Source organism: Phaethon lepturus, unplaced genomic scaffold (assembly GCF_000687285.1).
Source record: "Phaethon lepturus isolate BGI_N335 unplaced genomic scaffold, ASM68728v1 scaffold4582, whole genome shotgun sequence".
In the NCBI taxonomy this organism is placed as follows: Eukaryota; Metazoa; Chordata; class Aves; order Phaethontiformes; family Phaethontidae; genus Phaethon; species Phaethon lepturus.
Genome location: NW_010522483.1, coordinates 54,783 through 82,775, shown reverse-complemented (window position 1 = coordinate 82,775; position 27,993 = coordinate 54,783). Strand labels below are relative to the sequence as shown.

At 39.0% G+C, this 27,993-nt stretch overlaps 1 protein-coding gene across 2 annotated transcripts in view; it reads right to left on the bottom strand.

The window, feature by feature from the left end:
* Window positions 1-681: 681 nt before the first annotated feature.
* Window positions 682-27,993, bottom strand: part of FAM49B (family with sequence similarity 49, member B) — a 44,273-nt gene continuing 16,961 nt past the window's right edge. Inside the window, exons 2-11 of one of the 2 annotated variants that reach the window (XM_010281813.1) lie at window positions 18,730-18,812; window positions 12,763-12,884; window positions 10,672-10,777; window positions 9,449-9,585; window positions 8,758-8,835; window positions 8,544-8,660; window positions 7,368-7,447; window positions 6,016-6,142; window positions 4,208-4,278; window positions 682-1,477 (exon numbers count right to left, since the gene is read on the bottom strand). In XM_010281813.1, the coding sequence (XP_010280115.1) occupies window positions 1,414-1,477; window positions 4,208-4,278; window positions 6,016-6,142; window positions 7,368-7,447; window positions 8,544-8,660; window positions 8,758-8,835; window positions 9,449-9,585; window positions 10,672-10,777; window positions 12,763-12,884; window positions 18,730-18,802 (975 nt within the window). In that variant the 5' untranslated portion in view covers window positions 18,803-18,812 and the 3' untranslated portion in view covers window positions 682-1,413. Of the gene's footprint in view, window positions 1,478-4,207; window positions 4,279-6,015; window positions 6,143-7,367; window positions 7,448-8,543; window positions 8,661-8,753; window positions 8,836-9,448; window positions 9,586-10,671; window positions 10,778-12,762; window positions 12,885-18,729; window positions 18,813-19,841; window positions 19,915-27,993 lie in introns of those variants that run through there. The other variant, XM_010281814.1, reaches the window with a different exon arrangement.

The window sequence follows — 27,993 nt, the reverse complement described above, 5'->3', positions numbered from 1 at the left end:
AATCTCCTTTCCAGAATTCTGACAACTAATTTTAGGCATAATCATAACAGCACCACACACACGAGGTGCACTCATGTTCGCCCACTTCCCAGAGACGTGCTTTCTAGTAATTCTCAGTTCTTGTTTTCCCCTTCAATTCTTCCCCTGCCAAAAAGATTTTCCTCACTGACCTATCAAAGCTTAACACTTGTTAAGCCAAATAGGAAACATTTATTCACCATGCTAAGATTATTTAGATTTTACACACAGCTCAAAATATCTAGATCCACAAGAGTGCACACTGGTATATAGAGAGAGGGGAGTTAATCGCCCCACCGTCGGTACGGGAAGAGCCCAACTGTCAGCCTGATCTGGAACGTCGTTTCTGACAACTGTAGCGAGACGTCAGCGTGGGTAGCCAAGACGCAAGTTCTTCAGCAACGTCCACCAGGACCTATATGGACTGCACAAAATCCCTCCCCCAAACCCTGTACGAGTACTATTTCTGGGGACAGGGAAGCAGCACAGAGTGGAGAGCAAGAACCCTGAAACACGGTAGGTTTCCATCAGCCGATTAGACTAGTGGTTACTGGTAATGAAACAGCAGAGTTTTCACTATATAAAATTTATAAATTTATTTTTTTGTAAAAATCCAAAGAGCACGAGGACATCTCACTCAAAATACTGGTAAATCAAACCACACTTAGAAAAATGAAAGCTGATTTTATTATCTTATCCACAGCCAATCATTTGACATGAACATGCATACGTAATTTTGCTACGCACACACCACAGTTTAACGTTAGTTATTAAAGGTTAAACATACAACATACATCCTTACAAAAATGAGTCAAAACGCAAACGTAACTTTTAAACAAAACAGTTTTTACTCATTTAAAAAAACCTTTGTGTTGGGTACCATTTTGTACAAACACAGTTAATTTAAACAAATCTGCTTTTAGTTTCCTCATGGTTGCACATGAAAATAAGCTGCAATAGAAAATGAAGTCATCAAGGGGTTTTTAAATAGCAGAAGTAGGCAGTCTTGCCATGCAGAAGAAGCAATATTAAATATTAGTTTTTCAAAAAAAGAAAAAACCACAAGTTTAAAAATATTTAGTTCAAGTCACAAATCTTTCCCCAGTACAGAGAAATCCAAATGCAACGCATAATTAGCTGCCACTTAGGATGGCTATTCTGAAAAGTAGAAATACTTTCCAGAAGTGATAATTTTCATTGATTTGGCACAGAAAAGAAGTCTGAGCTTACTTAAGAACAAGGAAGTGATTAAAAAAAGGGGGTAAACAGGAAAAGAGAAAATAAAAAGCAAGAATGAACGAGATAGTAGTTGCAATCACTAAAAAAAAAAATCTGTGCATCTCAGTCATTGCAGAATACTGTCTGTCTACAGCAGGTGCGAATTCCAGGTAATTGTTATTGCAACATGGATTTAATTTGCTTGGAGGTAGTCTCATCATTCAAATGCTTTGTTGTGTACCTAAACACAGAAATAAAAATCCAGTTGAGAAAAGCATAAATGCTATTTTATGTTTGCTTGACAAATACAAAATTTCTTTGTTTATGGCTCAACCAGACTGTATCAGAGTAAAACCCTCAGCCACTGCCCATCACCCACTCCACTTGTGTTACCAAGTACACAAGTCAGACATTCTGACCTGAAAATGCTGTTATCAATCAGAACTATAACCCCACAGCCTTGCACCAAGGGGAGTTAAAAATAAGCCTCAGCTGCATGTTGGCTTTTGTGCTTACAGGCCATTTCTCAGTAAACTCACGTTACCAGTTGTGACAGGTAATTATCAGTAAAGACTAACTTTGAGGTCTCCATCCATAGGCAACGTCTTCAACTAAAACACAGCTTCAGAAACTTTTCTTCAAAACTTTCAGTCACCAAACTTTTCTAAGATCACTCAGTGAGAATGGATTTAACTGTTTTTCAGCTTTATTTCCTGTTAAGTAAATGTGCTACTAAAACTAAAGAGTATATGCATGTGTTTATTGCCCCTCTTCAAAATTCCCTAGAACATTAGCACATTTTTAAATCAGTCATCTCTTGTTTTAAAAGAAAGTACTATACAGCCTCAATGATGGCTTCTTTGTACTATTAATATCCCTGGTCTTCCTTCCCCAACTGTAATCTAAAAGCAAGTAAAAACTTATTCTGTGATTTAAATTAAACTTGTTCTATTAGCACTTTAGCTTTCCACAACCGCAGTGATATTTGAGTTGATCACCTGAAGAACATACAATGACTTTGTTTTGGAAATTAGTATCAATACAGATTTCAGCACATATTTTCCACAAACAAGAGGTTTTCTAAAATCCTGAAAAGTTATTGCACTTGGTATTCTTCTCATGTGAAAAAGCTGAACATGATTACAATACTTATATGAAATTCAAATTATAAACAGCTGATCTCCCTCCAAAATCCATACCACCTTCCATTTGCCTTTAAGACACATTATCTCTCTCTTGAGAAAACATGACAACTTCTCACACTCCTCCAGAATCAAAGACTTCGATTTGGACTTAATTTCTCATGACATCATCTTGAATCTGCTTTCACCACGCACACACGTAACAGCTCACTTCTGTACCTCTTCCTAACAATTCCAAATGTGATTTAAAAAAAAGATTTAAATATCCTACCCAAATGAGTAATCAAATGTATGAGACCAGGACAGTTAAAGTACGTATGCATGAAATAAATGGCTTGGTGAGGTGAAAGGTCAGCATGACAGCCCAGACTGCATTTACACTACTAACCACAAAATAATGTACAAGGGAGAGAGAACTTGAACTATGTGTTCCATGTACTTTACTAACAGCATCGACAATGATGGGGAAAAATGGGGGACCAGCAAAGATCAGCGTTCATTTGCAGCTGCAAACACAATAAATTAGTTAGAAAATAAATGCTAATATAGCATTTCCCTTCTGGAAGCTTGTGTTTCTACTGATCACCACCTCAAAGACTGATTGCGTACAGAAGGTTCAGATACGAATAACGAAATGATTTCGGCATGGAAATACTCACGTAAAGTCTCAAATTAAGCACATATTTAATTTTTTTTCTTTAGCTAATAATCTGAAAAAACTTTGCAAGTGAAACCACTTGTAATACCACATTATTACTTCTTACCACATCTTAACACAAAAAAAAAAAAAAACAGACAGCAAATGAACTTAAAGCGGTTTCATTACAGCTAAAAAAACCAAAGTACCACTGCACACTTTCAGGCAAGACAAACTAAAGCTTCCACATTTCAAAGTGAGTGCATGGATAACAATACCCAGTTACAGTTACTGTTACCAAAGTAACAGGATACTTCAAGTAAGGGCAAGAATGAAGGCTTCATCTGCTGATCACATTTTGGCACTTCTTGCCCGTCCCCTGATGCTGGACACCCACACGAAGAACGTATTACTGACTACAGATGCAGCTTTATGACCCGGATTAGCAGGTTTTAGGTTTCTATGCAGAATAATTAATTTTTCTTTACCTCTCCAATTATTGTGGCAACTTCTGATCTCACCTATTCTACAGCAAAAACATCGAGACTTTTGCCTTAAGTACCTCCCTTTAAGTAGTTTGTGAAAAAGGAACAATTTCTAGTTACATACCAAAAAAACATCTGCCTTACATGTCTGAAGCTATCTGTGAAACATAAAAATCACATGAAATTACTCTTGTAGTCTACTAATAATAAATGAAATCAATAAGTCATGCCACACACAGCTGAGGATATGGCCAATGCAAACTAATCCAGCCATTTCTTTGGTGAGCTGGCACAAGCTACAGTGTGCAAGCTGCAGCTGCTCACCTGCTTGCTTGGTAGTTCAGTCAGCAGATGTCATCACAGTTAACTTCTAGTTAGCTTTGAGTACGCATTATACTTTGTCATCAGTTTTAACTTCAGGTACAATGTCTACTCTGTCACGCTTACCTCTACAGACTCATTCTTAACCTGCACGCAGTTGAAGTGTGCAGAACGTGATCTTAGAATGAACAACTGCAAGTTTAAAACCCAGCTTTCAGAACACAGCGGCTTCTTCATGCATCCCTGTCTCAAGGCACATAGAGAGAAGGCTGCAATAACCACATTCACCTTTTAGCTGTAACGCTGATTGAACACCCTGTTTGAAATGCCCCGGATAGTTTATGAAAATTCACATTAAAATATTTTAAATAAAAGAATTAGAGTACCTGAGAGCATTTAGAAGGCCTTCTACACTGTTAGGAGGCTGGTCTTTAAGAACTTTGATGCATCCTTTCATCTAGGAGTTAAAAAAAGATAGTTGTTTTCATGCTAATATCTTCTAAGTTTACAGAATTGTATTCAGCTTGTCAGAGAGAAAAACATAAGTATTTAAAAATTGCAGCAGTGTCAAGTCTTTTTTTTGGTATTACAAAGGAATTAAGCTTTCAGTATTACATTTTCCTATGGCAGAATGGCGTAGCTACTTGATAACCTGCATTATCTTTAGACAATGCAACTTTGATGTGAAGCTCTGCTTTATCGACCTTAAAAAAAGGAACTGTAAACAAAAATCTTTGTGTATGATAAATCCATTAAGAATGATCACATTCAGCCAGTGAAATAATGACAAACTCTGCAGCTAATACAGTGGGATAATAGTCGGTTATAGGACATTACTCTGCCTCAGATTTCACTGGCAGTGCCTCTTCCCACACCTCTCGAGGGGATGCACTGCAAGACGGGGACAGGAGGAGCAAAGTCCCTCTCACTGTAAGGGAAGATCAGGTTCAAGACCACCTGAGGAACCTGAACATGCACCCCCACAGTCTTTATGGGACCTGATGAGATGCATCCCAGAGTCCTGTGTGAACTGGCTCATGTAGTTGCCAAGACATTCTCCATGATATTTGAGAAGTCCTGGCAGTCAGGTGAAGTCCCTGGAGACTAGCAAAGTGAGCAATGTGCGCTCACAGCCCAGAAGGCCAACCACATCCTGAGCTGCATCCAAAGCAGCGTGGCCAGCAGGTCGGGGGAGATGATTCTGCTCCTCTGCTCCGCTCTGGTGAGACCCCACCTGGAGTCCTGCATCCAGCTCTGGAGCCCTCAGCACAGGAAAGACATGGACCTGTTGGAGCGGGTCCAGAGGAGGCCACAAGAATGATCTGGGGGATGGAACACCTCTCCTATGAGGACAGGCTGAGGGTGTTGTAGTTGTTAAGCCTAGAGAAGAAAAGGCTCCAGGGAGACCTTCTTGCAGCCTTGCAGCACTTCAAGGGGGCTTCTAAGAAAGATGGGGACAGACTTTTAGCAGGGCCTGTTGCAACAGGACAAGGGGTCATGGTTTTAAACTAAAGAGGGTATATTTGGATTAGGTATCAGGAAAGAACTTTTGAGAAATGAGGGTAATGAAACAGTGGTACAGGTTGCCCAGAGAGGTGGTAGATGCCCCATCCCTGGAAACATCCAAGGTCAGATTGAATGGGGCTCTGAGCACCCTGATCTAGTTGAAGATGTCCCTACTCCCTGCAGGGGGGTTGGACTAGATGACCCTTAAAGGTCCCTTCCAACCCAAACTATTCTATGGTAACAGACCATTTAAAATAGCCACAAAGCAGCATACAGCAACAGCATGTATTCCATAGACTTATCAAACAACAGCAGAAATGTGAAGACTTGAAGACTGGTGGATGATGACCCTAGCTTTTTACCAGCTAGTGAGGAACAATCTAGATGCCATTGTTATTTCCAGTCATTCTGATTTGGATCTTTCAACACAGCCACTGTTCAGAAGTATTTCAAGACACTACATGAATTCCATCAAACTAGATTTTTCATGGACTAACAAATGACCATATATGTGTCTGAAGGCCTAGTCTGCATTTCTCACTGCTTATATATACAGTTTGTTAACAGCTACCACTACCCATTTAGCATCAATCCAAAGCATACATCCACTACTAGAACCTGGAGAACAGAAAATGAGCCTATGCACAATTTAAATATTCAAAAAATTATTCAGTAGCAATAAACTTACATCAATTTTTGAAGTTTTGGCAAAAGCGCCCACCGGATGCACGTGGTCATAGAGTATGATGACACCCACCATTACCCTCAGACAGAATGATACTGTTTCCTCATTTGTAAACCTGCTTCTATATTCACTGTAATTTGAAAACACATATTATTATCCAAACAAACACATACTAGTAATGGCCAAAATAAGATTAAGGAGAAAAATCCTACTATAAATCCACATAGGAAAAAAAACGCACAAAAACCCCATACCACACAAAAATCCAAAAACCCACCAACCCCACAAGCTTTTGAGTTTTCCTTTCTTTTTTTCAATAACCTGCCTACAAGTCAGATCACTGTTTAGAACGAGTTATCTGGAGAGTAACAAAGATTCTCAAATCTAAAATAGCACCTGCTGATACAGCATTTCAGGTTTGGTGGGTTTTTTTGGGGGCGCGGGGTGGTGTGGCCAGGGGTGGTGGTTGTTTTTACCTCCCCCCCCAAAAAAATTTAATATATTAAACCAATACATACTAACTTTGCTTTCAATGTTTCCTACCCTTTTCCCCTCTACCCCCTAATAAGACACGCAACACTAACTCCTGACTCAGGAAAAAAAAGGGGAAAAAAAAAAAAAGCAAGCTTCATGAACAGTGCTTACCTACTTTATTGAATGGGACAGACCATTCCTAAGCAGGGTAAGAATATAAATGTTTGGAGCTCTTAATGTGCTCCACAGCAAGTGTATTGAGGTATTTGGACAGAAACTTATTTAAATAAGTTATACCTCATGCTTGAGTAATTTTACCAATGGGAAACTATTTAGATCCCAGAAGAAACAGGTTTAAAAAAACAAAGTTCAGTTTGACTTTTTGTTCATAGTCCCAGTGCCTCTCAAATTTACTGTAGGCAACAGACTGCCTTCACACCTAAAAATCACCTCAGAATTCCCCAGACAGGAGCACTGTAATTCTGTTACAGCCATCAGCCAAGCCAACCTGCAAGGAGGTACTACCCAATCCATCGCCCATAACCCTTCTTTCAGGACGCCCTAGGCACTCATGCTCAAATAGTGTATTTTCCTGAATTATACATGAGAAAACCATTTATAAAGAGTGCCAAGAGGTTGTCTAGCTTTCATAGCCATTCTAATTTTAAATATTAATATGTTCAGAAAAGTAGACTGCTGGATTGGCATGGCTAGCAAAATGAGACAAATTAGTTGTTTACCTTGACGTGAAACGAAGTTGGTAAAAAGAAAACACCATAGCTCCTAATTACCCCAATTCTATTTCTTTCACTTTACGCATCACAAGTCAAGTTTAGAGAGATGATTCATACACAGTACATCCATGCACTGTTTATACTCACGGGGTTTCCAGCATGACCCTGCACACACTAGCCATGGTGCTTAAGCAATCTGTAGTATTCTCTATCGGTAAATTTTTATTCTGCAGAAGAAGATAAACAGTTTCCAATTCAATTATTGTGAAATATGGTACTACAAACCCAAAACCAAATCAGTGATCTGCTGGCATGGCAATGTGGAGGAATTTAAAATATCAGCACAACTATGGTAAGTTGGGTAGCTTCACCCTGGTTTATAAAAACGTTACAATATAGATTACAGAGAAAGTCTACCATATGGGTTTTGCTTGCTTGTTTCTAGTTAAAGAAATACACCATTGACACTACTGACTTTTGGGCAGTTTTAAAGGAATCATCTAATCTGCTCTTTAAAGTCAGAAATTTCTATAGCCAAATACATGCAGCTGCTGCAGTAGTAAGAGTTAAAACTGTTGCCGACAAAGATCTCAAATGTAAAATAAGAGGCCATTTTTCTTGAGGCATTTCAAGCGTAAAGTAGAACTTCAGAAAAATATTAAAAGACAAATGTATCTTTGTATTAATCATGTAATGTACAATTATTAAGAAATAGTGTGCATTCTTTGCATGTAAATTATCAGATGTCAAGCATAATGCTTGTAGTGACTGGATTTTATCCCTAATATTTATTTAGGTAGCTAAGGATAAATAGGGATGTGTCAAAATGTTGGAATAGTTTTCCAGTTCAGGTTCCTCCCCTCTTCCGCAATAGCGTAAGTATACTTGACTTCACACAGCAAAACAAAAGTGACTTGGGAAGGAGAAAAGGAAGCTACAATTTCAATTCCCTTCCCTATTTCAGGCACAGAGAATCAAGCTGTTTCAATTTTCTGAAGTTTCTGCTCTAAACCACCACCAAAATGCAGGCAACACACTTGCTTCTCCCACCTCCCTCCTTGAGGAAAGCTACCACTTCATTACAAAGTGTGGTAATGCTATCCATTAACTTTTTGTGATGCATCCACAAGGTGGCTATCTGAACTTATTCGAACATCTAAGGCATCTGAGAAAGATACTTTCTGTTCTTTGACGATGAAAAAACCAGAAGTTTGATTTCTACACTCCAGATTAAGCCTAGTAGAAGAGTTTTGTGTTCTCAAATATGTCTGGCCCTGCAGTGCTTTGAAGTACACTATCCAAGCCATGAATTTATATTCTTACCTCTGACACAAACTTCGTTGTAGCATCACTTAAGGTTTTCAACATCGGCGTTGCTTCAGCGTAAAATAAAGACATTCTGTTTGCCAACTCGTTATTTACTTCATTTTCTCCCTCTGCCTATAAAACAGAAAGAAAAAAGAACGTTGGTTCTGTATATGAAAAAAAGTTGGTGGTAGTGTAAGATTACATTTCATTTCATCTACAGGTTACCTACTGGGACATTGTTAATCCTCATACGGCTCAGAGTTCTTCTATAGTAGCTGAAGTCGTTCTGTATAGCAGGATTTGTCATCTACATAGATATGGAAGCAAAAAAGTTTTGACAAGCTCAAGAAAAAAATGTAACAAGTTTTCATAAAATATAATACTGAGAACAAGAAAATATTCAGCCTTCTGAAGCAAAAAGGCATGGACATGTTGAGAAACGGTATGTAGAAATTCTCAGATTTTTCAGAAAAAGATCTAACAGGAACAAGGGAGAAGTCTCCTAAATAAGAGTTTGAGATTAGGAGGTTGAAAAAAGTGGCTTTGCTAGTTTGGCTCCGAAGTAAATTAATGTAATTTCAGCTTAGTTCTTTGCTCATTAGGAAGAAAATAGCTGGACTATGGATGTGCACATACTAGAAGCAGCAGCAGCATTATCCCAAGAAATATGCCAAAATCAGATAAAGAAACATGATTAATATCAACTGAAATAAAACAAATGCCTAAAGCTAATACATTATTTCATCTGCTTTCCAGTTTAATCTAACTCCAGGTCATGTGAACAAGCTGAGCACAGTAGATATTTGAGTATCTACTGCATGCTCTATTCTAGAGCAGAACACAACCCAGACTGCTGCAGTAAATAGACTTGTACCCTTTTTGCTAGCCTTTGTGCTTACAAAATTACACCAAGTTCTTACCTTGAGCTCATCAAAACGGAGTGTAAAGTGAAGAATCTCTGCAAACTGCTTAGCAAGAGCCTGCTCTCGCTCCAGGTGTTGCGTTGGTGAATATGGAGTGCTTGTCAGGGCTCCCAACAGACCTCGCAATCCTGCCTCTTAAATAAGAGGAGAATATCTTGCAATATATAACTGCACCTGCTTCTTGTATCTCTACTGAGTGATATTTTGCATGCCAGACTTAAAATATCCATCTGCCAAAGTACACGGTAATTGATAATAAAGTGCCTGATTAATTGCTTCTATCTGCCGCTGTTACCATATCTACTTACAAACTGCTGTAAAGACTAGGTCTAATCAGTACTGACAGCCATGAAAAAGCTTACTGAAAAGTTTTATTCAAGTTTTGTCTGCAATATTGGTGTGAACCGTATTTCAATAATGTGTATTAGCAGACTGTAGTCTTGAAGGTAACACAGAATTCAAGAGGTACATACCTATCAGCAGAAGTCATATTTTATCTGTTTTTACGATAAATTTGTAATCCAACTTCCTGATCATTTTCTTGAGAAAAATACCTCACCTCTTTAACAAAGGAGAACTTTCCTGCAAAAAGCTTCAATTTTTTGAATGACAAATACCTTTTCTTCATGAGCTATGCTAAAAACTCTGTCTAGGAAGTAAGGTAACAGCAGATAGTTTGTTAAAACACAAATCAAGTCTAAGGTTTTATCAGCTTAGATATAAAACCAACTTGGCTGATGTTGACAGAGGGATGAACTGTCATCTTAAGTATTGCATCTGCATGAACCAAGATCAGGCATTTCCACACATGAAATTATTTCTGGTGTTTGAGGGAGAATAATACAGTCACTTTTAATTACTCTTGGTATCAGAAACATTAACAGAATTAATTCCTGAAAATTAGTCTACCAATATTCAAAACAATCTGCTGGTTAGTGCTTTCCAGAGTTCCTAAAGGGGTAGAGGAAGAGGATGACAACTATGCTCCCATCCTCTCTCTCCTCTCAGGTACCTCACTGAAGCAAGTTTGCTGTCACGTGCAAGAAGGTAGTGTGCAGATGTAAATCAGACCCAACCCAGTGTATGGGAAGAACCTGCGCAGTATGAACCCTACTAACAAGGGTTTGACCTAGATGTGGTCACATCTGAATATGACAAATGTACTAATTAATGAAGACACACACACATACCCCCGCCCAAGTTAATACCATTCCACTTACCTAGTCTTTGAGAAAATTCATAGAATTTCTTTAGCTTGCCTACTAGTGGAACAACTGCACCCCATGCCTTCTCTTGCAGCTTCTCATCATTGGGATGCTGTATTGCCTTAAATTAGGAAAAAAAAAAAAAAAGAGGAAAAAAGTATGCTTAGATTAAGAATAACTGATACACTAATGGGGGGAGGGGGGAAGTGCAGTGCAACTGTTTGAGGAACTAGTAATTAAAAATTACACCTACGGAGAAATTTCAAGTTGAGAGACAAGCCTGTACTAACCCGTGTCAGTTCCAAAAAGCTCTACATACTTCTGTTGAAAGTAAATATACTGAATAGGAAAACAACTTGGACAGAATATAAAAAAATAGTTAAAAATAAAGCTACTCAAATGAGAAAATTTACATAACCAGATGTAGTTAATTAAAATCAACAACTTTGTTGGTGTACCTCCAAACAAAAAAGTTTAGTGATCAAAGCCTCATCCTAATGTGTGCATCTATCATCAATTTCTGAAGAAATTTTCCAAAGAAAAAAAAAACAATCAAATTTGCTGTGAAATTCAGGCTAAATATTACAGTAGGATTCTGCTTCAAGCACAATCAACAACATAAAGCACCACCAAGACATGGTATATACCAGAGCTTTGAGGTATGTATGCACGCTCGCAGCCCAGAAGGCCAACCACATCCTGGGCTGCATCAAAAGCAGGTCAAGGGAGGTGATTCTTTCTGCCCCTCTACTCTGCTCTGGTGAGGCCCCACCTGGAGTCCTGCGTCCAGCTCTGGAGCCCTCAGCACAGGAAAGACATGGACTTGCTGGAGCGGGTCCAGAGGAGGCCACAGAAAAGATCAGAGGGATGGAACAGCTCTGCTGTGAGGACAGGCTGAGAGAGTTGTTCAGCCTGGAGAAGAGAAGGCTCTGGGAAGACCTTACTGCAGCCTGCCAGTACTTAAAGGGGGCTTGTAAGAAAGACGGGGACAGACTTTTTAGCAGGGCCTGTTGCAGTAAGACAAGGGATCATGGTTTTAAACTGAAATAGTGTAGATTTAGACTGCATGTAAGGAAGACATTTTTCACAGTGAGGGAGGTGAAACCTTGGTACAGGTTGCCCAGAGAGATGGTAGATGCCCCATCCCTGGGAGCATTCGAGGTCAGGTTGGATGGGGCTCTGAGCAACCTGATCCAGTTGAAGATGTCCCTGCTCATTGCAGGGGGTTGGACTAGATGACCTTCAAAGGTCCCTTCCAACGCAAAGATTCTACGATTCTATACACATTGACCTTGTCTTTACAGTAAGCTTCCCACACAAATAAAGCCTTAAATTCAGTCTCTCCAGGTTTTTAAGATAGAAACTAGACTACTTGGCAACTGAAAATTACTAAGAATACAGAAATAAAAACACTTGTAACTCTCCTACTGCACCTTCCCAGTCAAGCTCCTTAATTCCAAAAATCTGTTTCACTCAACACTGGGCTGCGAGTTGCAGCACACTCCTCTCTGGTCCCTAGGAAGTCTCCTACGTACTAGGATTTCTTAAGAGTATCTTACAATGAGTGCTCACTTTAGAGCCAAGTAACCCGACTGCTGCATCTGAGGAAGAAGGGAAGGGGGGTGAGAATTTATTCCACCCTTTCTTAAAAGTAAAGGAAAAATGGAGTGATGTGCTGTAAAGAAACTTTGCTTCTGTTCCGAACGTCTACTTTACTAAACAAAAACTAACTGAAAGGGATTTAAAATGAGATGTCTTTTGTGTTAGTATTACCACACATCAGACTTCTCCAATTAGTGTACAAAAAGATGTCAACACTACTCAGTTGCAGGAATATAAAGAAAAGTCAGTAACAACAATTCCCTAAAAAGTTTGAGAAGCATCATTTGATATTATATATGTGCATTAATATTATTGAAACAAGCAACATGTGTTTCACTGTTAAAAAGGAACATTCCAGCGCAGAAATTCAAGACAGCAATTTTAATAGACAACATGCTCTGCCAAAACAGCTCCTGCAAGCAAGAGTTAAAATCCAGCAGTATTTGGTTAGGGTCAGACAATGAACAACCACAAGTTGTGCACAATCATAACGCTCTAGCTCACCTCTCGTATTTCATGGCCAGCTCCTCTATATGACTGCAAGTCTTCCAGTATTCCTTCTGCATCCTTTAACACTACATTCACCTGATTATAAATTTCCTTTTCAGATTCTGTAGGTTGGGCATCTAAACAGTAGAACATATTAAATATATATATTTTTAACAACAATATGGAATTCAACAGGCACACCTAAGGGACAAATTTTTCATGCAGCAACTCATCAAGAATTTTCATTCTCTGAAGAGCTACTGCAATGTATGAGCAACTCCAAGAAAGTAACTCCATTTGTTTAGTACTCTTTTACCTTCATTTAGCGTCCCAAAAATTCACCTGGAATCTATCTTTCCTGACTTATTTAAAATTGAGTTAGGAAAAAACCCTGACAAGTCATCTTTATGACTACCATATCAATCTCACCTTAGAGTGCAGTACAAGCTCAGCGGAAGAGACGTAGGTAAGCACTCAAAAGACACACTCACTACAGATATCACAGGTGGTGTTCATGTCTACTGTTGTCTAGAAACACTGCATCAGATAATTTTCCATTTTCCCTGTCTCCCCTTTTACTGGTTGGAAAAGGAACTATTATCTTTTACTTCTAAATATAATTAATTCTCAAAACATATTCTTTATTGCACTAATTGCAAAATCAGAGTTGAGACCCACCCCCTTTAGGATATATGCTGTTTCCCAGTTTTTCTATAATTAGCTGAAGGCTTTCCAAAAGTATACTTGATCAGCATTTCAAAAAAGCTACATGTGCACGTTTAAAGAAACATCATTCGATAAGAAGTATGTTTTGAGAAGTATCAACAAAAGGCTTTAACCTTTAAAAATAATCACTGAGTACAAATATCTCGGACCTGGTTTACCTGATATAAGATCAATTTTGCTTTTAAAATTCTGATGGAAGCTATAAGGTGACTTCCTTTTAGATTGATATAGAAAAAAAAAATTTAGTTACTGAAGCTCTTACAGAAAAAAACCCCGTGTTTTTTTAACCACACAGAAGTGTGGTTACTTCTCTCTTTACATGGACAAAATATGTTATGAAATCAGTATCAGGATATTTTAATCCAGGATTTCCAATGCCAAAAGTCAGGGTATTAACAATAGATCCTCTTTTAGAGGGACAAACAAAAGCTAGCTATGGACAATGTACCCTCATGATTTTGTGCAGCTTAAAGAGTCTAGAAAATGTCTTTTAAAAAGTGCTTTTTTCACGATCCATATGTGTAACTCCCCCTAACAGTGATGGAAGTTATGTACATACTTACAGTAAAAGAAAAATAAAAAACCAAAAGTAATCACAATATCCTAGCATTACACACTAGAAAACATCATCAGAAAGTGAAGTTTGTAGTAGGAGAAATTAAATTTCACATGCATTGCCTATCTGGATTTTGCTGTAATTTCTGCTTATTTATATGGTTTAATGCATAGAGAGTGGGCATTATTAGCAAATATGCCTATATATAGACCTTGCAACAGTTTAACTGTGATATTTTGAGAAATAAAAAAGAATTAGCATGTGTGAAAAAGCAGCTGATCACTCCTTTTAAAAAAAAGAAAAAGTATAAGAGCACCACATTGGCTAGTCATTGAGTAAAAGTGGCCAGTGCTTTTCAGATCATCACAAAGGTCACGTTTATAATTTTGAAAGCTGCTGAAGACTGCTGTAAGAAATGAAGGCAAAAAAAGAGAGAAAAGAGCAGACAGGTAAGCACCAGTTGACTGGCAGCAGTTCATGCACAAACATGAAATGCTGTAGTGAAATACAGATTAAAACGTGAAGCTCTGTAGCATTCCAGATTGTGGTGTTAAATAATGCAATCAAGACTTGCCACTTGGATTGTCTCACAATGAGAGCATCTCTTGCCTATTTAATTTTTCATGCCATTTTTCCTTCACCTCTAGTAAGGAGAGTTGACTTTTTAACACAGGGGAGGCCACAGCAGAAGGGCCCACGAGAACTCCTCCTCATTTCAAAACCCACCGACATGCAGAACAGACGTAGACTATGACCTTCCGACTTTCCAGATACAAATTCAGTGGTCTTCACCAAACAGCTGGTTATGCAAGTCAACACCTTCTATGCCTCTTGGTAATCAGCCAACTACTGTGTTTCACTTCCCCAAAATGTTCCAGGAAACCCAACACAAAGGTTTATACTCTTAATTTGGGATGGTGGGGTTTGTTTGTTTTGATTATAACAAACTTATAAATTCACATGTTTTAAAATCCACTAGGCACTAGATTATTTCTTTCAGTATGTATTGCATTTTGGTGCACCTAGACATCTCCAACAGAAGAAAGCTGTAAACCTCATTTGTCCAAGCTAAGTTCCTCTCCCATCTGTAGTTTTTCTGCATCTAGAAAAGAGCTCACATTTGAAAAATAAATCTAAATGGATTTAGATTCACATCACATCACAATACGTTTAGGATGTATTAGGACACATTTAAAAGGCACAATATAGAAAATCCTCAAGCCGTAGTGCCAGCTGGCTCAGAGCAATTGGTTTACTTGCTTCTCAGTGCTGGTTCTGAAAAGCTGAAATTCTGTATTCTGAAAGCCCATCATAGATGGAGAAAGAGGGAAAGGTTTCTCTTCCCAAACACTCCTGTAATCTTTAATAGATGGAGGTGGCATTCCCACATACCAGTATGTGCCTGAGGAGTCAAGCTACGGGACTTTCAGTTGAGAATCACTAATTGTGGAACTTGTTTCCCTGAATGTGGAGTGCACAGAGCAGGAAAGGGAGTTGTACTTCTGGCGTTAGTCTTGACAATTAAGAAAAAGCAACCAGCAATGCCAGGCATCCAAACACCAGGATGAAGGGGGCATACAATATCAGGGATTTTCCCTTTCCCCTTCCATGGATGCAAGTTCCTGCTACAACTTTACGACAAGGCTTTGCCTTGTCAACATACCTGGCAACATTTTCCATAGAAAGAACAGATACAGTAAGCACAGCACAGCTCACTGAAGTGTTCCAAGGTTTGATATTGCTGCCGGTGGAGCCGACCCCTGCTTATTCAGGGCAACTTTCTCATTTTTAATCCAATAGTAAGAAAAGCAAAGACTGAGGTCCCTCAAGTAAATGGGGAGTTCATATTTTATTTTAAATTTAATCAGGACGTTACTGCACTAGATGCAATATGCATTTAGAGTTCAGAAAGCTCACACGATAACGTATTAAAGACAAAAGAGTAGACTTGAAACAATATATATACACTGTTATGTGAACTAAATGCTATGGAAGTATGACAACATATTGCATGTGGGGAACACACACATTTAGTGACTATTTAGAAAGTATTTGGCTGGCCTACAAAACAAGTAGGGAGAGAAATTTGGGGTTAAAAGTTTATACTGCACAGCATACACTATTTAAACTGAGATTTTTTTCCCAGGGAAGAACACATCAAGTCATCTGAAACTGGCTGGGACAAAACTCACAAGCAAGGGAGAGAAAAATCCCAGACTGCTGGAGATGAAATAATTTATTCATCTCTATCATCATTACTATGGAGAATGCTATCTTTGTGGCTCCTCTGAAATCCAGCCAAGTTCTTTGGAGGTAATGCAGAGTACTTTCAGCGCTAGCTTGAGATCACCATCTGCAACCACAAATACTCTATATTTTAGCTACTATTCAAATCAGCGAATTTGGAAAGGATTTGCATTGTGACAGTAATGACACCAATGTAAAAGTTGAGCTGGAAGTTTCCCACGTTGTAGGTGGCTGGTTTATGTTAACAATATTGTCCTTACAAAGCTGTGCATTTTCCTCCACTCATGTTAAAGTGGCACTGCAGAGACTTTAGTAGGATACTTAAGACAACTGTATGTTTCCAATAGGTAAAAGTGAACGACCAAAGAAAACATAAAGCTTAACCTGTATTAAGGCAAGGAAAAGCCAACAGACCATTATATAATTTATTGGAACACTTTTTGCATGCATTTTGATAGCCAGTCACAGAAATCACGGGAATCTAGCACCAAGATAAATATCTGTGAAAAAATCTGAGAAATCAGTCTAAAACCTTTCTAAATTTGGAGTTTGTATCCCTATAAAGCTTTATGGACATTAGATTTTTAGCTTTTTATGGTATTGTGCAAAAAACATTTAACTAGCCTGCCCACTCCAAAGATACACATGGTTTTAAGAACAAAAGACTTCAAACTGTGTATTATTGGGCCAGGCGTAACATAGAATTGGCAAATTTGTTTTTAATGCAGAGCTTACTTGCTCTTCCACATGAAAACACAACATTAAGTATCACAAGATTAAGTGCCAAGTCTTGAAGAAAGATCTTGACTGTGTCAAAGCCAAGATCCTGTCAAGGCAAGCTATCTGAAACAGAGTAGAAAGAAGCATGGATACAGAGCATAGCAGCAGAAACAAAGGCAGGACAGGGTCCAAAATGAATAAAGAACAGTCTAACAATTCAGCCATAATATAAGTCACTTAATTTAACTGCATATGTAAACATTTCATGTCAGCAACCTGCTTACTCTCATGCCAAATCTTGTTCATGCTCAAAACATGCACTTCAAAACAAAACTGATAGCTAAGGAATCAGTATTTTAAGAATAGCAGCAAATTTTATTGCAATTGATCTCAGAATCATGTTTTTTCTATCCAGATAACCTGAATTTAATTTAGCACAATTAAAAGGTTAGTATTTGCAGATTAAGCTGGAGCTTTACAACTCCAATATTCTCCCATATTAGTTCTCCTTACTTCACTAAGTCGCACCTGTTCTGATGTGTGAGATTTGAAGTGGTTTTAAAAATTCAGAAAGCACAACTGTTCTTTAACACAACCCTTGATTACCTTCCCCTTATGACTAATTTGTACGGCTATCATCTTCCAATAACAATACATTCAGAAGAGACAATTGACAAAATCCACAGTACAGGCTAAGAGAAGTTACAACTGTAAACGTCACTGAAGCAAAAATATTTCTCCAAGCATTCGCTATCACATTAGAACTAACATAACCAATTGCTACTGTTTCATTAAACACAACAGAAAAATATTTTGGGGGAAGAAAAGAAGATATAATGAATCTCAAATTATCCATATCACAATACTTCATAGATTTTTTGTTATGCTATTCCATTGTATTTTATTACATGATCAAAATGCACTTGAACATTAGTTTTCATATTTTATGCTTGCTGATGTGCAGCTAAGTAAAGCAATAGCATATCCCAAAAGAAAGTAAATAACATGCATAGGAGCAGCCAACAACACTTACCTGCCATTCTTAGGCTATATTATATCATGCAACAAAAACTAAAAGCAGGAAATACTTACAGTATGTGAACCTTTCAGAATGTTTGGCATTGATCAGACAAGCTGTAAGTCTCTCCTTTTCAAAAACAATTTCATCTCTATACTCTCTGAGCCCCCCTTTTATGGAGGGGTGAGGTTAACTGTCAAATTTCAATGCCAAATCAAAGAGGGTTCACATATACACCTTCAATGGAATGATGTTGGAGAGCTATGAATAGCTGTTGCGAGCCGATCTGTATATGCAGCATTATCCAGTATGCAGTAGCACACTGGAAGAAAAGTGAACCAGGTTTTTCTATTCAGTCCTTTCTTTAAAGTGCATATATCTCCTTGCAATTTCAGTAAGTCTTCAAATAATTCAAATTATTTTTGAAGTTTTGATTAAAAGCAAACAGAATCTTGCTTTAAAACAAGAACCATATCAGATTCCAATAGTAAAATATAATTTGAAAGCTCTTCCCAAAATAAAGATCTTACATTTTAGAAACTGTAGTCATTTGTAGAAAGCAATAATCTGTTTTAAAAAGTTCAATGAACAATTATCCATAGCTCCAGCATGCAGAGGTGTTAGAAGGACGGAAAGTGAAAACATACATTTAGTACATGACAAATGCAGTCTACTGCAGGCAAAGAGTAATAGATATATAAAATCATCTTCTCACTTTCAAAATCAAGGAAAAAATTTGGCCCCTGCTCAAGGTCTGTGCATGTCAAAACTTTTAGAAGGTTCCCCATGTTAAGGTACCTGCCAAGACAAGAATGAGAGAAAAGAAAATTTTCTTTTTATAAGAAGGAACAGCCCAAATATAACTGATTGAAGCAGTGGGGGAAAGAAGACCAGAGAGCTCCATCAGGCACGAACCCGTCCTCCAGGCTGCCGCCCTGATGGGTGGAGGGAGACCCCCACCTCGAGGACGTACAGCTGGCGATCCCAGAGATGCAATGCAGCTTTCCTGTAAGAAGTGACTACGTCACCATCATCTTCACAGCTGCCCCTTTGAGAAAGGGGCAGGACTCCAACCGAAGGCCTCACCAGTGACTAATTCTGTCCCGGTACACCGAAGCACCAGTGTCCTGAGCAGCAGTACTACGTTGAGGGCTAAGTACCATATTTGCAAGCATTGACATGGTAGCCATGCTACAGATTTCTACCTGATAGGACAAGAGAAAGAAAGAGCTTTAATTTTGTCAGCCCTTACAATTTTGTCAGAAAGCCATTACTGAAAACTGCATCAAGATACATCATTTCAACGTGCAGAAAAGGCCAACACAGGTATGGCACAGACCTTTTATGCAAGGTGTCTAAAACATCTGTGAAGCTCAGCCAATTCCACTTTGGACTTCTGATGTAAAAAACGCGTATTAGCTGCACCATGAATGACCAAACCAGGATCAGGAATGATTTAGTACTCACTCTTGTATAAGGTAGGATTACAGTAAACGACTGCTCAGCACAGATTACTACGGCATACTGACAGAATTTTTCATTGTATGATTACTTGATTTGCAGGCAGATGGATGGACATCACTGACCACAGAGACCCAAAATGACTAAGCACATGGAAAGAAAATTTACACAGTAGCATGATGGTGGCTTGGCTACTATTGGAGGGGGGGAAAAAAAGAAAAATAAAAAAGGGAATGGAAAAAACACATGCAACTCTTTCAAATTGCAGATTTGCAACTGAGTCCCCTAGCCTTCACTGCAGCAGGTATAAGCAACCCTACTGTTACCATTTTAAATGCACCAGCTGTGAAGGGCCGAGAGACTTACTTTCAAAATCCAAGAAAAAATGTGCTGCATTGTGGTCTATGTCCCTGGTTAGCACCTTAATGAGATTACCCATGCCAGCAAACCTAAAAATAAAAATGGCAAAATAATTTAGTTCCAATAACCATTTCCTCTTTTAAGTACACGCCTGGGGCTCACCGGAGCAGGGCTCCCATCGGGTTTTGCACACTGGATTCATCACCTTCTCGTGGGAAGTAGAAAACGTGCGCTGTACAGCACATTTTTGCTCCCCTTCTTCTCATGGAAGCGTGATTATTGAAAAAAATTGTTACAGCTTTGACAAAAATAAAGATGTGAACTACTGACTCTTTTTCATCTTTGTTTAATGCATTTAAAGAATTACGTTACCTATGATGACTGAGCAATTGTTTTGCATTAAGTGCAGCAACCCATAGCCAACAAAGCAATTATTGCTTAGGACAAAAGCAACCTCAAATGGAACTGGTGTCATCATAAGCCTGATGTTTACTATCTCTCCATAACCCAAAACAAATTTCGGAAAGCCTCTTAGTAGTAGTCATCTGTGGCCAATGAATTGTTTTTCCTGTCAAATCATGTAAAGCGATGAGTTAAACTTTTCCAAAAAAAGGAGATAATCAAGTTTCAACAGTTGTTCTTACGTTTGCTGTCACATCCCAGCTAAAAGAAATGAGAAGTGGAAATAAAATTAAATGGTCATTACATTACTGGAAGTCAGACAAACTAACCAAACAGTTTCACAAGTTAGCATAAGTGGTTGAGTCACCATCCCTGGAGGTATTTAAGATATGTAGATGGGGAGACACGGTTTAGTGGTGGCCTTGGCAGTGCTAGGTTAACGGTTGGACTTGATGATTGTAAAGGTCTTTTCCAACCTAAACGATTCTAAGATTCTATGGTTTCAGAGATTGAATACCTTCAGTAGGACTATGAAAACTGCATTTCATAACAATGCAGCCTTTTCAAGGCCACTCCCATGTTTTACAGAGGCTGCAAACATACTTAAAAACCATTTCCCTGAAATACCAGGAGTTCACTGGAGTGCTGCTGCAAGACAAACACAAGACACTACCCAAAAATCTGATTTCAAATTAAGAATAAGCCATTAACAGTGTGACATTTGGATTCAAGCATAAGATCTAATAAATCAAGTTTTAAATTAGTGTAACTATACAAACCTACCAGTGTATGCTCCTTTTTTTTCCTGATTTTTACTTTTACTGAAGACTGATGTTTACCTGGAAGGAGGTAGCATGACAGTAAGAATCATTAATTTATTAGGAATCAAGAAAACTGCAGCAATGTGAAGTCAAAACAAATTGCCTGGCAAAACAAATTCTCAGAACCTCCGCTGACAGATTTCTTGAGCTCCGTAAGAAAAATGCAACTTGTGTGTGAAGGAAAGGCAAACTAAGCATGCAATTTCTTTTTCAGGATCCACAAGATTCAACAGTAACTCACACAATCAACAAAAGCTAGAGAAGGAAGGGGGAATTCATTGAAAATTGTTGAAAATTACATCTTTGCTCCAACAACTTCTACAGAATGACCAAACAGTTAAAAATCTGGGTTTTTAGAAAAGCAACTTTGAGTGTAATCCAACTGATGACAGCAGATTCTGCACGTAGAACCTCATCACTAGGTGTACCCTTGCTTTTTTTGCACATTCCAACTTTCTCCCTGAAACTCAAGAAAAAGCAAGTCCTGCTTCCTAAGCATTTGAACTCAGTTCTCTGGAAAGTCAGATCAGATTTCTGAGCCTATGAGAAACACCCATTAAGTTTTAAATTAGGGTGTCCAGTTTAGACACTTATCTTAAAAATTAATCCATCAAAACGTGTTTCTTCTGAGAGTTAGTTTTTCCAGAGCTTTCCATTCCACAGCTTAGTGGACTCTTCAAATGCTACACAGGCACCAATGGTGTGTAAACAAGCAACATTAGAAAGCAGAGAAACTACTCTTCCGTATCTCACAAGCATGTTCTGTAATGCAGGACTGAAAAAGCCACTTCGCTCACTCCCCCACAACGAGGACATTCATAATCTGGAGAAAGCTGAAATACAGAGGCATTCTTAAACAAGTATGTTCAACAAGGGCAATAAAAAGTCAAGAGTACAAGCTGCCTAATAGTGATTGAATCTGTAGATTCTTAAAAAAACAAACCTCAATCTCAGAATGGTATATTGCATATTTCAATTCCAACACTAACAAGCAAGTAGCAAACACATAGCAGTGAATGGCATTAACTGCCTAAGGAGAACTCTTAACTATAACTACAATTATTGCCATGCCTCAGCTCTTCAGCTGCACCATCCCCTCTTCCACCAAAATATTTTCAATACCTGAAGTAAATGCCTCTATGTAGGTTTTGCCTTTGTTTTGGTATTAACCAGTCTCCTAAGAGTTCACAGGGTCACTCGTGTGGTTTAAATACTGGATAACATTACTTCTGAAGGTCAGAGTAGGGATGTGCTTATAGGGTTGAAATATTCTGAAAATCAGTTTACATGCATAGAGCATACAGCCACTGCAGAACAAACTGTATAACTGAATCCCTACCACTTCCTAAAATGAGCAAGGGGTCGGGGACTCAGTTTTTACAATACAAAACCTTCATTCAGACCTTCACTTCTATAAAAGTTTGCCAATAAGAATATATGGTTCCTTTTCTGGGAGCAGGTTTAACAAACAGAGAAGCACAATAAAAGGTTTGGAACTGCAGTGAAACAGTAAATATGAAACAAATTCAAGCAGAAGATGTGACTGACCTAATGGTAACAGTTCACTGAACAGCCTCTCTCAGAAAAGGAGAGAAATGGCAGATGATGAGAATGATTAATTTAACTTTGATGGCTACAAGATGACAACATGTGATATAGGAATACATTTCAATTTACAGCAACACAAAAGCTGCTTGTTCATAGTAAAGTTCGTTAACAGACCTCTTCCCTCGTGTGTTCAGCATACTGAAAAAAATCTTGATGAATTTTAGTCGCACCACGGTTGAGCATACGAGATACGTGATCACATTTGCCTTCTTAGCAGCCAAACATTCATCGTATAGCCCGTTTTTATGGACTGAATGGAAATCAAGCAGAAACTGGACAAATACAGTATTTTTGAAACTTGTATCAAGACAAATTCTAACAGTCCCTCAAGATTCTCAAGTATTCCTTAATAGTGGCAGATTTGCTGTGTTTTAAGAACTGTGAAAATGGCTATTCCTCCAAGTTGTAATCCAAAAAGTTAGATTTTAAGAAGCTAAAAAAAAGAGCCTGAAAACTCCGTTTAGACAAAAGTTGAGATGATCCTGCACTTCTTAAGAGGACACTTTCTCTCTCTTAGCATTCAGAGTAACAAATGCAAGGTCCAACAGATAGGAATTTACTTGTCTGGCAAGGCTAAGCACTAGTTTCTGGAGCTCTGAAATGGTCTTCTAGCAAGGAGACCCCAGTGTTACACTGTGGAACTTCCCAGATGCATGGAAGCATTGCAGGTGAACATGCAATGGCTCTATACTTCTGTAAATTATTTTGCTTCAAAAGATACAGCTAAGCTGAAAGAGGAGCTGACCTGTTGCCCTCAGGTGGAACCCTATAGATGGGGAAGATGAAAACTGACCTTTCCAAGACGCTGCTATGCCAGCAGAATACTTGCATCAATCTAGAGTAAAGCAACCTAGCTCAGAGATGCCTCACGCTCCTGACAGATGCAGATTTACTAAATATTCTCTTTTGTCCAAGATGGCTTATCATCTACGTTTCTGCTGGGCCTAAAACACATGAAAGAAGGTCCACTATTGGCTCTAATACTAAGGATGATGACAATCTGCATGTAGTAAATGGACAGTCTGCAAAACTAGACATTACAGTTATCTTTAGGGACCTCTTTTGGTATTTGATAGCCTTTAAAAGCATCACCAGCATGGAAGATTTTGGTAGTTCTATGAAGACTTCTCTTGGTAGTTAACCATCATCGTGCCGTGCCCAGTCAGTACTGATTTACAAAGCACTCTTTCAGTTTCCTTGGAAGTCCACAACTTCAGCTGAAGTAAGTAGAATAGAATTAGCTCAGTTGGAAGGGACCTACAATGCTCATCTAGTCCAGCTGCCTGACCAATTCACGGCTCACCAAAAGTTAAAGCATGTTGTTAAGGGCATTGTCCAAACGCCTCTTAAACACTGACAGGCTCGGGGCATTGACCACCTCCCTAGGACGCCTGTCCCAGTGTTTGACCACCCTCTCAGTAAAGAAATGTTTACTAATGTCCAGTCTAAACCTCCCCTGGTGAAGCTTGGAACCATTCACACATGTCCTATCCCCCGATCCCAGAAAGAAGAGATCAGCACCTCCCTCTCTACTTCTCCTTGTCAGGAAGCTGTAGAGAGCAACGAGGTCACCCCTCAGGCTCCTTTTCTTCACACTAGACAAAATCAAAAAGTCTTAAGCCACTCCTTATCTGACATTCCTGCCAGCTCTTTCATCAGTTTTGTTGCTCTCCGAGGACCTTCACACCCTTCTTAAATTGTGGTGTCCAGAATTGCTCTTTTAGAATGTCGTATGTGGTTCCAGTTAACTAGCCCTGACATTGAGCTATCCTTATTCAGTCAAGTAAATCTTCCAGCACTAACTGCATCCTTCTTGAGCACATTGCCACATCAGTTGGCCTCAATCCAAGAAAGATTTGAACCTGCATAAAGACCAAAGCCAAAACCAAGTACTACTACTGACTGAGTTTTATATCCTGCAGTTGGGCTTTGTCCCAGAGCCAAATAGCTAACTTGAAACATTGACTGGAGATTGACTTTTGTGGGTGGTAACACCTTTTGACCCACAACCATTCCAGTGCAACTGGGACAAAATCCACACTGAAGTGGATCTGCCCCTCTGCTCCGCTCTGCTGAGACCCCACCTGCAGTCCTGCATCCAGCTCTGGAGCCCTCAGGACAGGAAAGACATGGACCTGTTGGAGCAGGTTCAGAGGAGGCCACAAAAATGATCAGAGGGATGGAACACGTCTCCTACGAGGACAGGCTGAGAGAGTTGGGGCTGTTCAGCCTGGAGAAAAGAAGGCTCCAGGGGGACCTTACTGCATCCTTGCAGCACTTGGAGGGGGCTTCTAAGAAAGATGGGGACAGACTTTTACCAGGGCCTGTTGCAACAGGACAAGGGGTCATGGTTTTAAACTATAAGAGGGTAGATTTAGATTAGAGATAATGAAGAAATTTTTCACAATGAGGGTGGTGAAAGAGTGGTACAGGTTGCCCAGAGAGGTGGTAGATGCCCCATCCCTGGAAACATTCCAGGTCAGGTTGGACGGGGCTCAACCTGATTGAGTTGAAGATGGCCCCGCTCATTGCAGGGGGTTTGGACTAGATGGTCTTTAAAGGCCCCTTCCAACCCAAAGATTCTATGATCGAGAAGAATTCTGCATATTGCTATCACCAACATCAAAATGACTTAAGGACAGTTCAGGTGACTACCTATTTGTTCTTACACAGCTTCAGATAGTCAACCTCTGTCCAATTTTATTTGGTATTCTCATTCAGAATATGGTACACTTCAGAACTTGCAAACTGTTTTTTCTGCCAGGGGTCTTCCTGATTTTAAGATTTTACAGTGCAGTGTCCAAAGGTAACTCATTAGGTAAACTGACAGTGCAAGATTCAATAAAAGTAGACTTTCTACCACTGAAGTTTTCTCTTGCCATGAATCCAACACCATAAAATCAGAGCAGAAAAAAACAGCTCTAGTCTCTGTCCAAAAACTGACTGTCCCTGTGAAACTGCCCAGAATCCCTCCTGGCATGCTCTGTACTCCAGCACAATACTTGAGCCACGTGGAGCAGGTTATAGGAAATCAGAGCACGAGCCAAGAACATGGTTTAAACTTGACCTACTTGCAGAGGAAGACATACGGAATGCCACATTTGATTACACTGATTTGGCCCATTCCAGCCTTATGGGGTTGTATGATGTTGTGTGTAGTGCCATGATCAGACAAGCGGAAAGCAAAGGCATATTTTCAAAACAAGCCTTGCACGCATGCCCTTCATGCTGAAAATATCCCTGACATATTTAAATATTTTCTTCTTCCTAAGCTAAGCCCAGGGGGTATTTAATAGAAATACATGATGCAACTAAATTCAGCCGAGCACTGAAGAAATTTTCCCCTCTCGCACCTGAAAGAAAAACTGTATATTAACAAGGATTTTGCTTGCAACTGGAGAGCAGCTAGAAAACGTACTCTTGTTAAAGGTAAAATACTACAAAGATGTTCCTAAGTAGCATTTTTAATTTTGCTTTGTTCTATTTGAAGAATAGCATGCTTTCAAACCAGTTAAAAAACCTAATTAACTAAATAGATAAAAAAAGTGTTTGTGACCATTAAGAATGCCTGCTTCAAGAAAACATCAGCTCACCTTTTGGAAAAGCATACGCTGTTCTGAAGGCTGTTTCTAATGCAGCTTAAGACTGAACAGGAACACTCAGAGTACGAAACCCAGAGGTTTAATTTTTCAGTTGGTCACATAAGTGTGGCATAAACCTCTGATTCAAAGATACTTTTGTAAAATAGTAAATGAAAAACACTTATAGCCTTAAAAAGTCTAACATTACGGTGTAACACTACAGTGTTATAACACTTACTGGTACTACATAAATAAAAACCTGGCCGAATGTGTCCCTATAATGTTTTCCTAGAATAATAATCCTATCAGCCTGGCAATTGTTTCAAGGCTTACTGAACATTTTCTGCCTATAGTAGCTAGCCATGAACGGGGCGGCGGGGGGAAGACAGTGAATAGGTGGCTGCCCACATCAGCTGAATCCAAGGCAGCCCGTCGCAACACACAGCACCCCAGGGCAGACAGCCTATAGGTGCCAGTGGTGTTCTCTCTCCCGATGAAGCAGTTAAGTGAGAATATATTGGCCCACAACCTTAAAAGCTAGAGTGTGCTGCAGAGATGGAAACAGGCTTGTAAATGACATGGAGGGGATCACTCTTTTCAAAAAGTGGTATTATTTTCCTTGGATCCAAACATGTTTTTCCTAGACTGACGCCCATTTATTTATCTTTTGAGTACTGCTGGAGAAGCGTAGATGCCCTCTGACACATTCAAATTCCTACTACTCATATTAGTGGTGTTTAAAGTAATAAAGATCTGTTATTAAGCAAAACCTTGAAGTAATAAATTACATTGTCCAGACAAGAAATAATTATTGAGGTAACAGTAAAAAAAATAGTAGTTATCACTCACAGTTTGAAAAAGAGAGCAACACATGGAAGTTACCAGTTACCGGTGTCCTCATGGCCAGGTTTGCTGGCCCCGGCCACCGCCGGTACAGGGACACGCGTGGCCGGGTCACTTGAAACCCGCTCACTTGGCCCCACTTCAGCCACTGAAGAATAACATTATTTAACTGCTGATGGGATGCTGCAGGTCTGAAACCCGCGTGACAGGCTTCTTTTTTTCTCTTTACTTTTTTCCTCTTTCCTTTTTCCCTTTTTTTTTCTTTTTTCTTTTTCACTTCTTTTTCTGCCTTTTTTCCCCTCTTTTTTCCATCCTTTTCCCTCTTTTTCTTTTTTCTTTCCCCTCTTTCCCCTCTTTTTCCCCTCTTTTTCCTCTTTTGTATCTTTTGTATCTTTTTTCTTTTCTTTTTTGTCTTTTTCATAGTTTTTCTCTTTTCCTCTTTTTTCTCTTCTTTTTTCTCTTTTTTCTCTTTTACCTTTTCCTCCTTTCTCCTCCTTTCTCAGCTTTAGATTTAGGAAGGAGAAGCTTGGTGCTATTAGCTTAAAGGAAGTTAGATTTTGGCTAAGCTGGTCTCATTTTCAGGACCCAAAGCTATAGTAACATTATTAATATTAAAGGTATCAGTTCAGAAACTGACACCCAACTGCTGAATCAAACACAGCTACAATGTGCCACAGCAGTGACTGCTCCTGCATGAAACACACAATTTCATTCATTGCTGGACAGTTTGTTCTAGCAAACGTTAAGATTTCATCCGGTTTTATATACACTTTTACGACACACTTCACAGCCTAAACCTCTGCAAAGGTCTGTGCACTGCTTTCCACTCCTGACACCTAGTGGTTATTCCTTAATTGCAAATGAACCATAGTAAGAATAAAAGCTATGCAAGCGTGCCCCCTC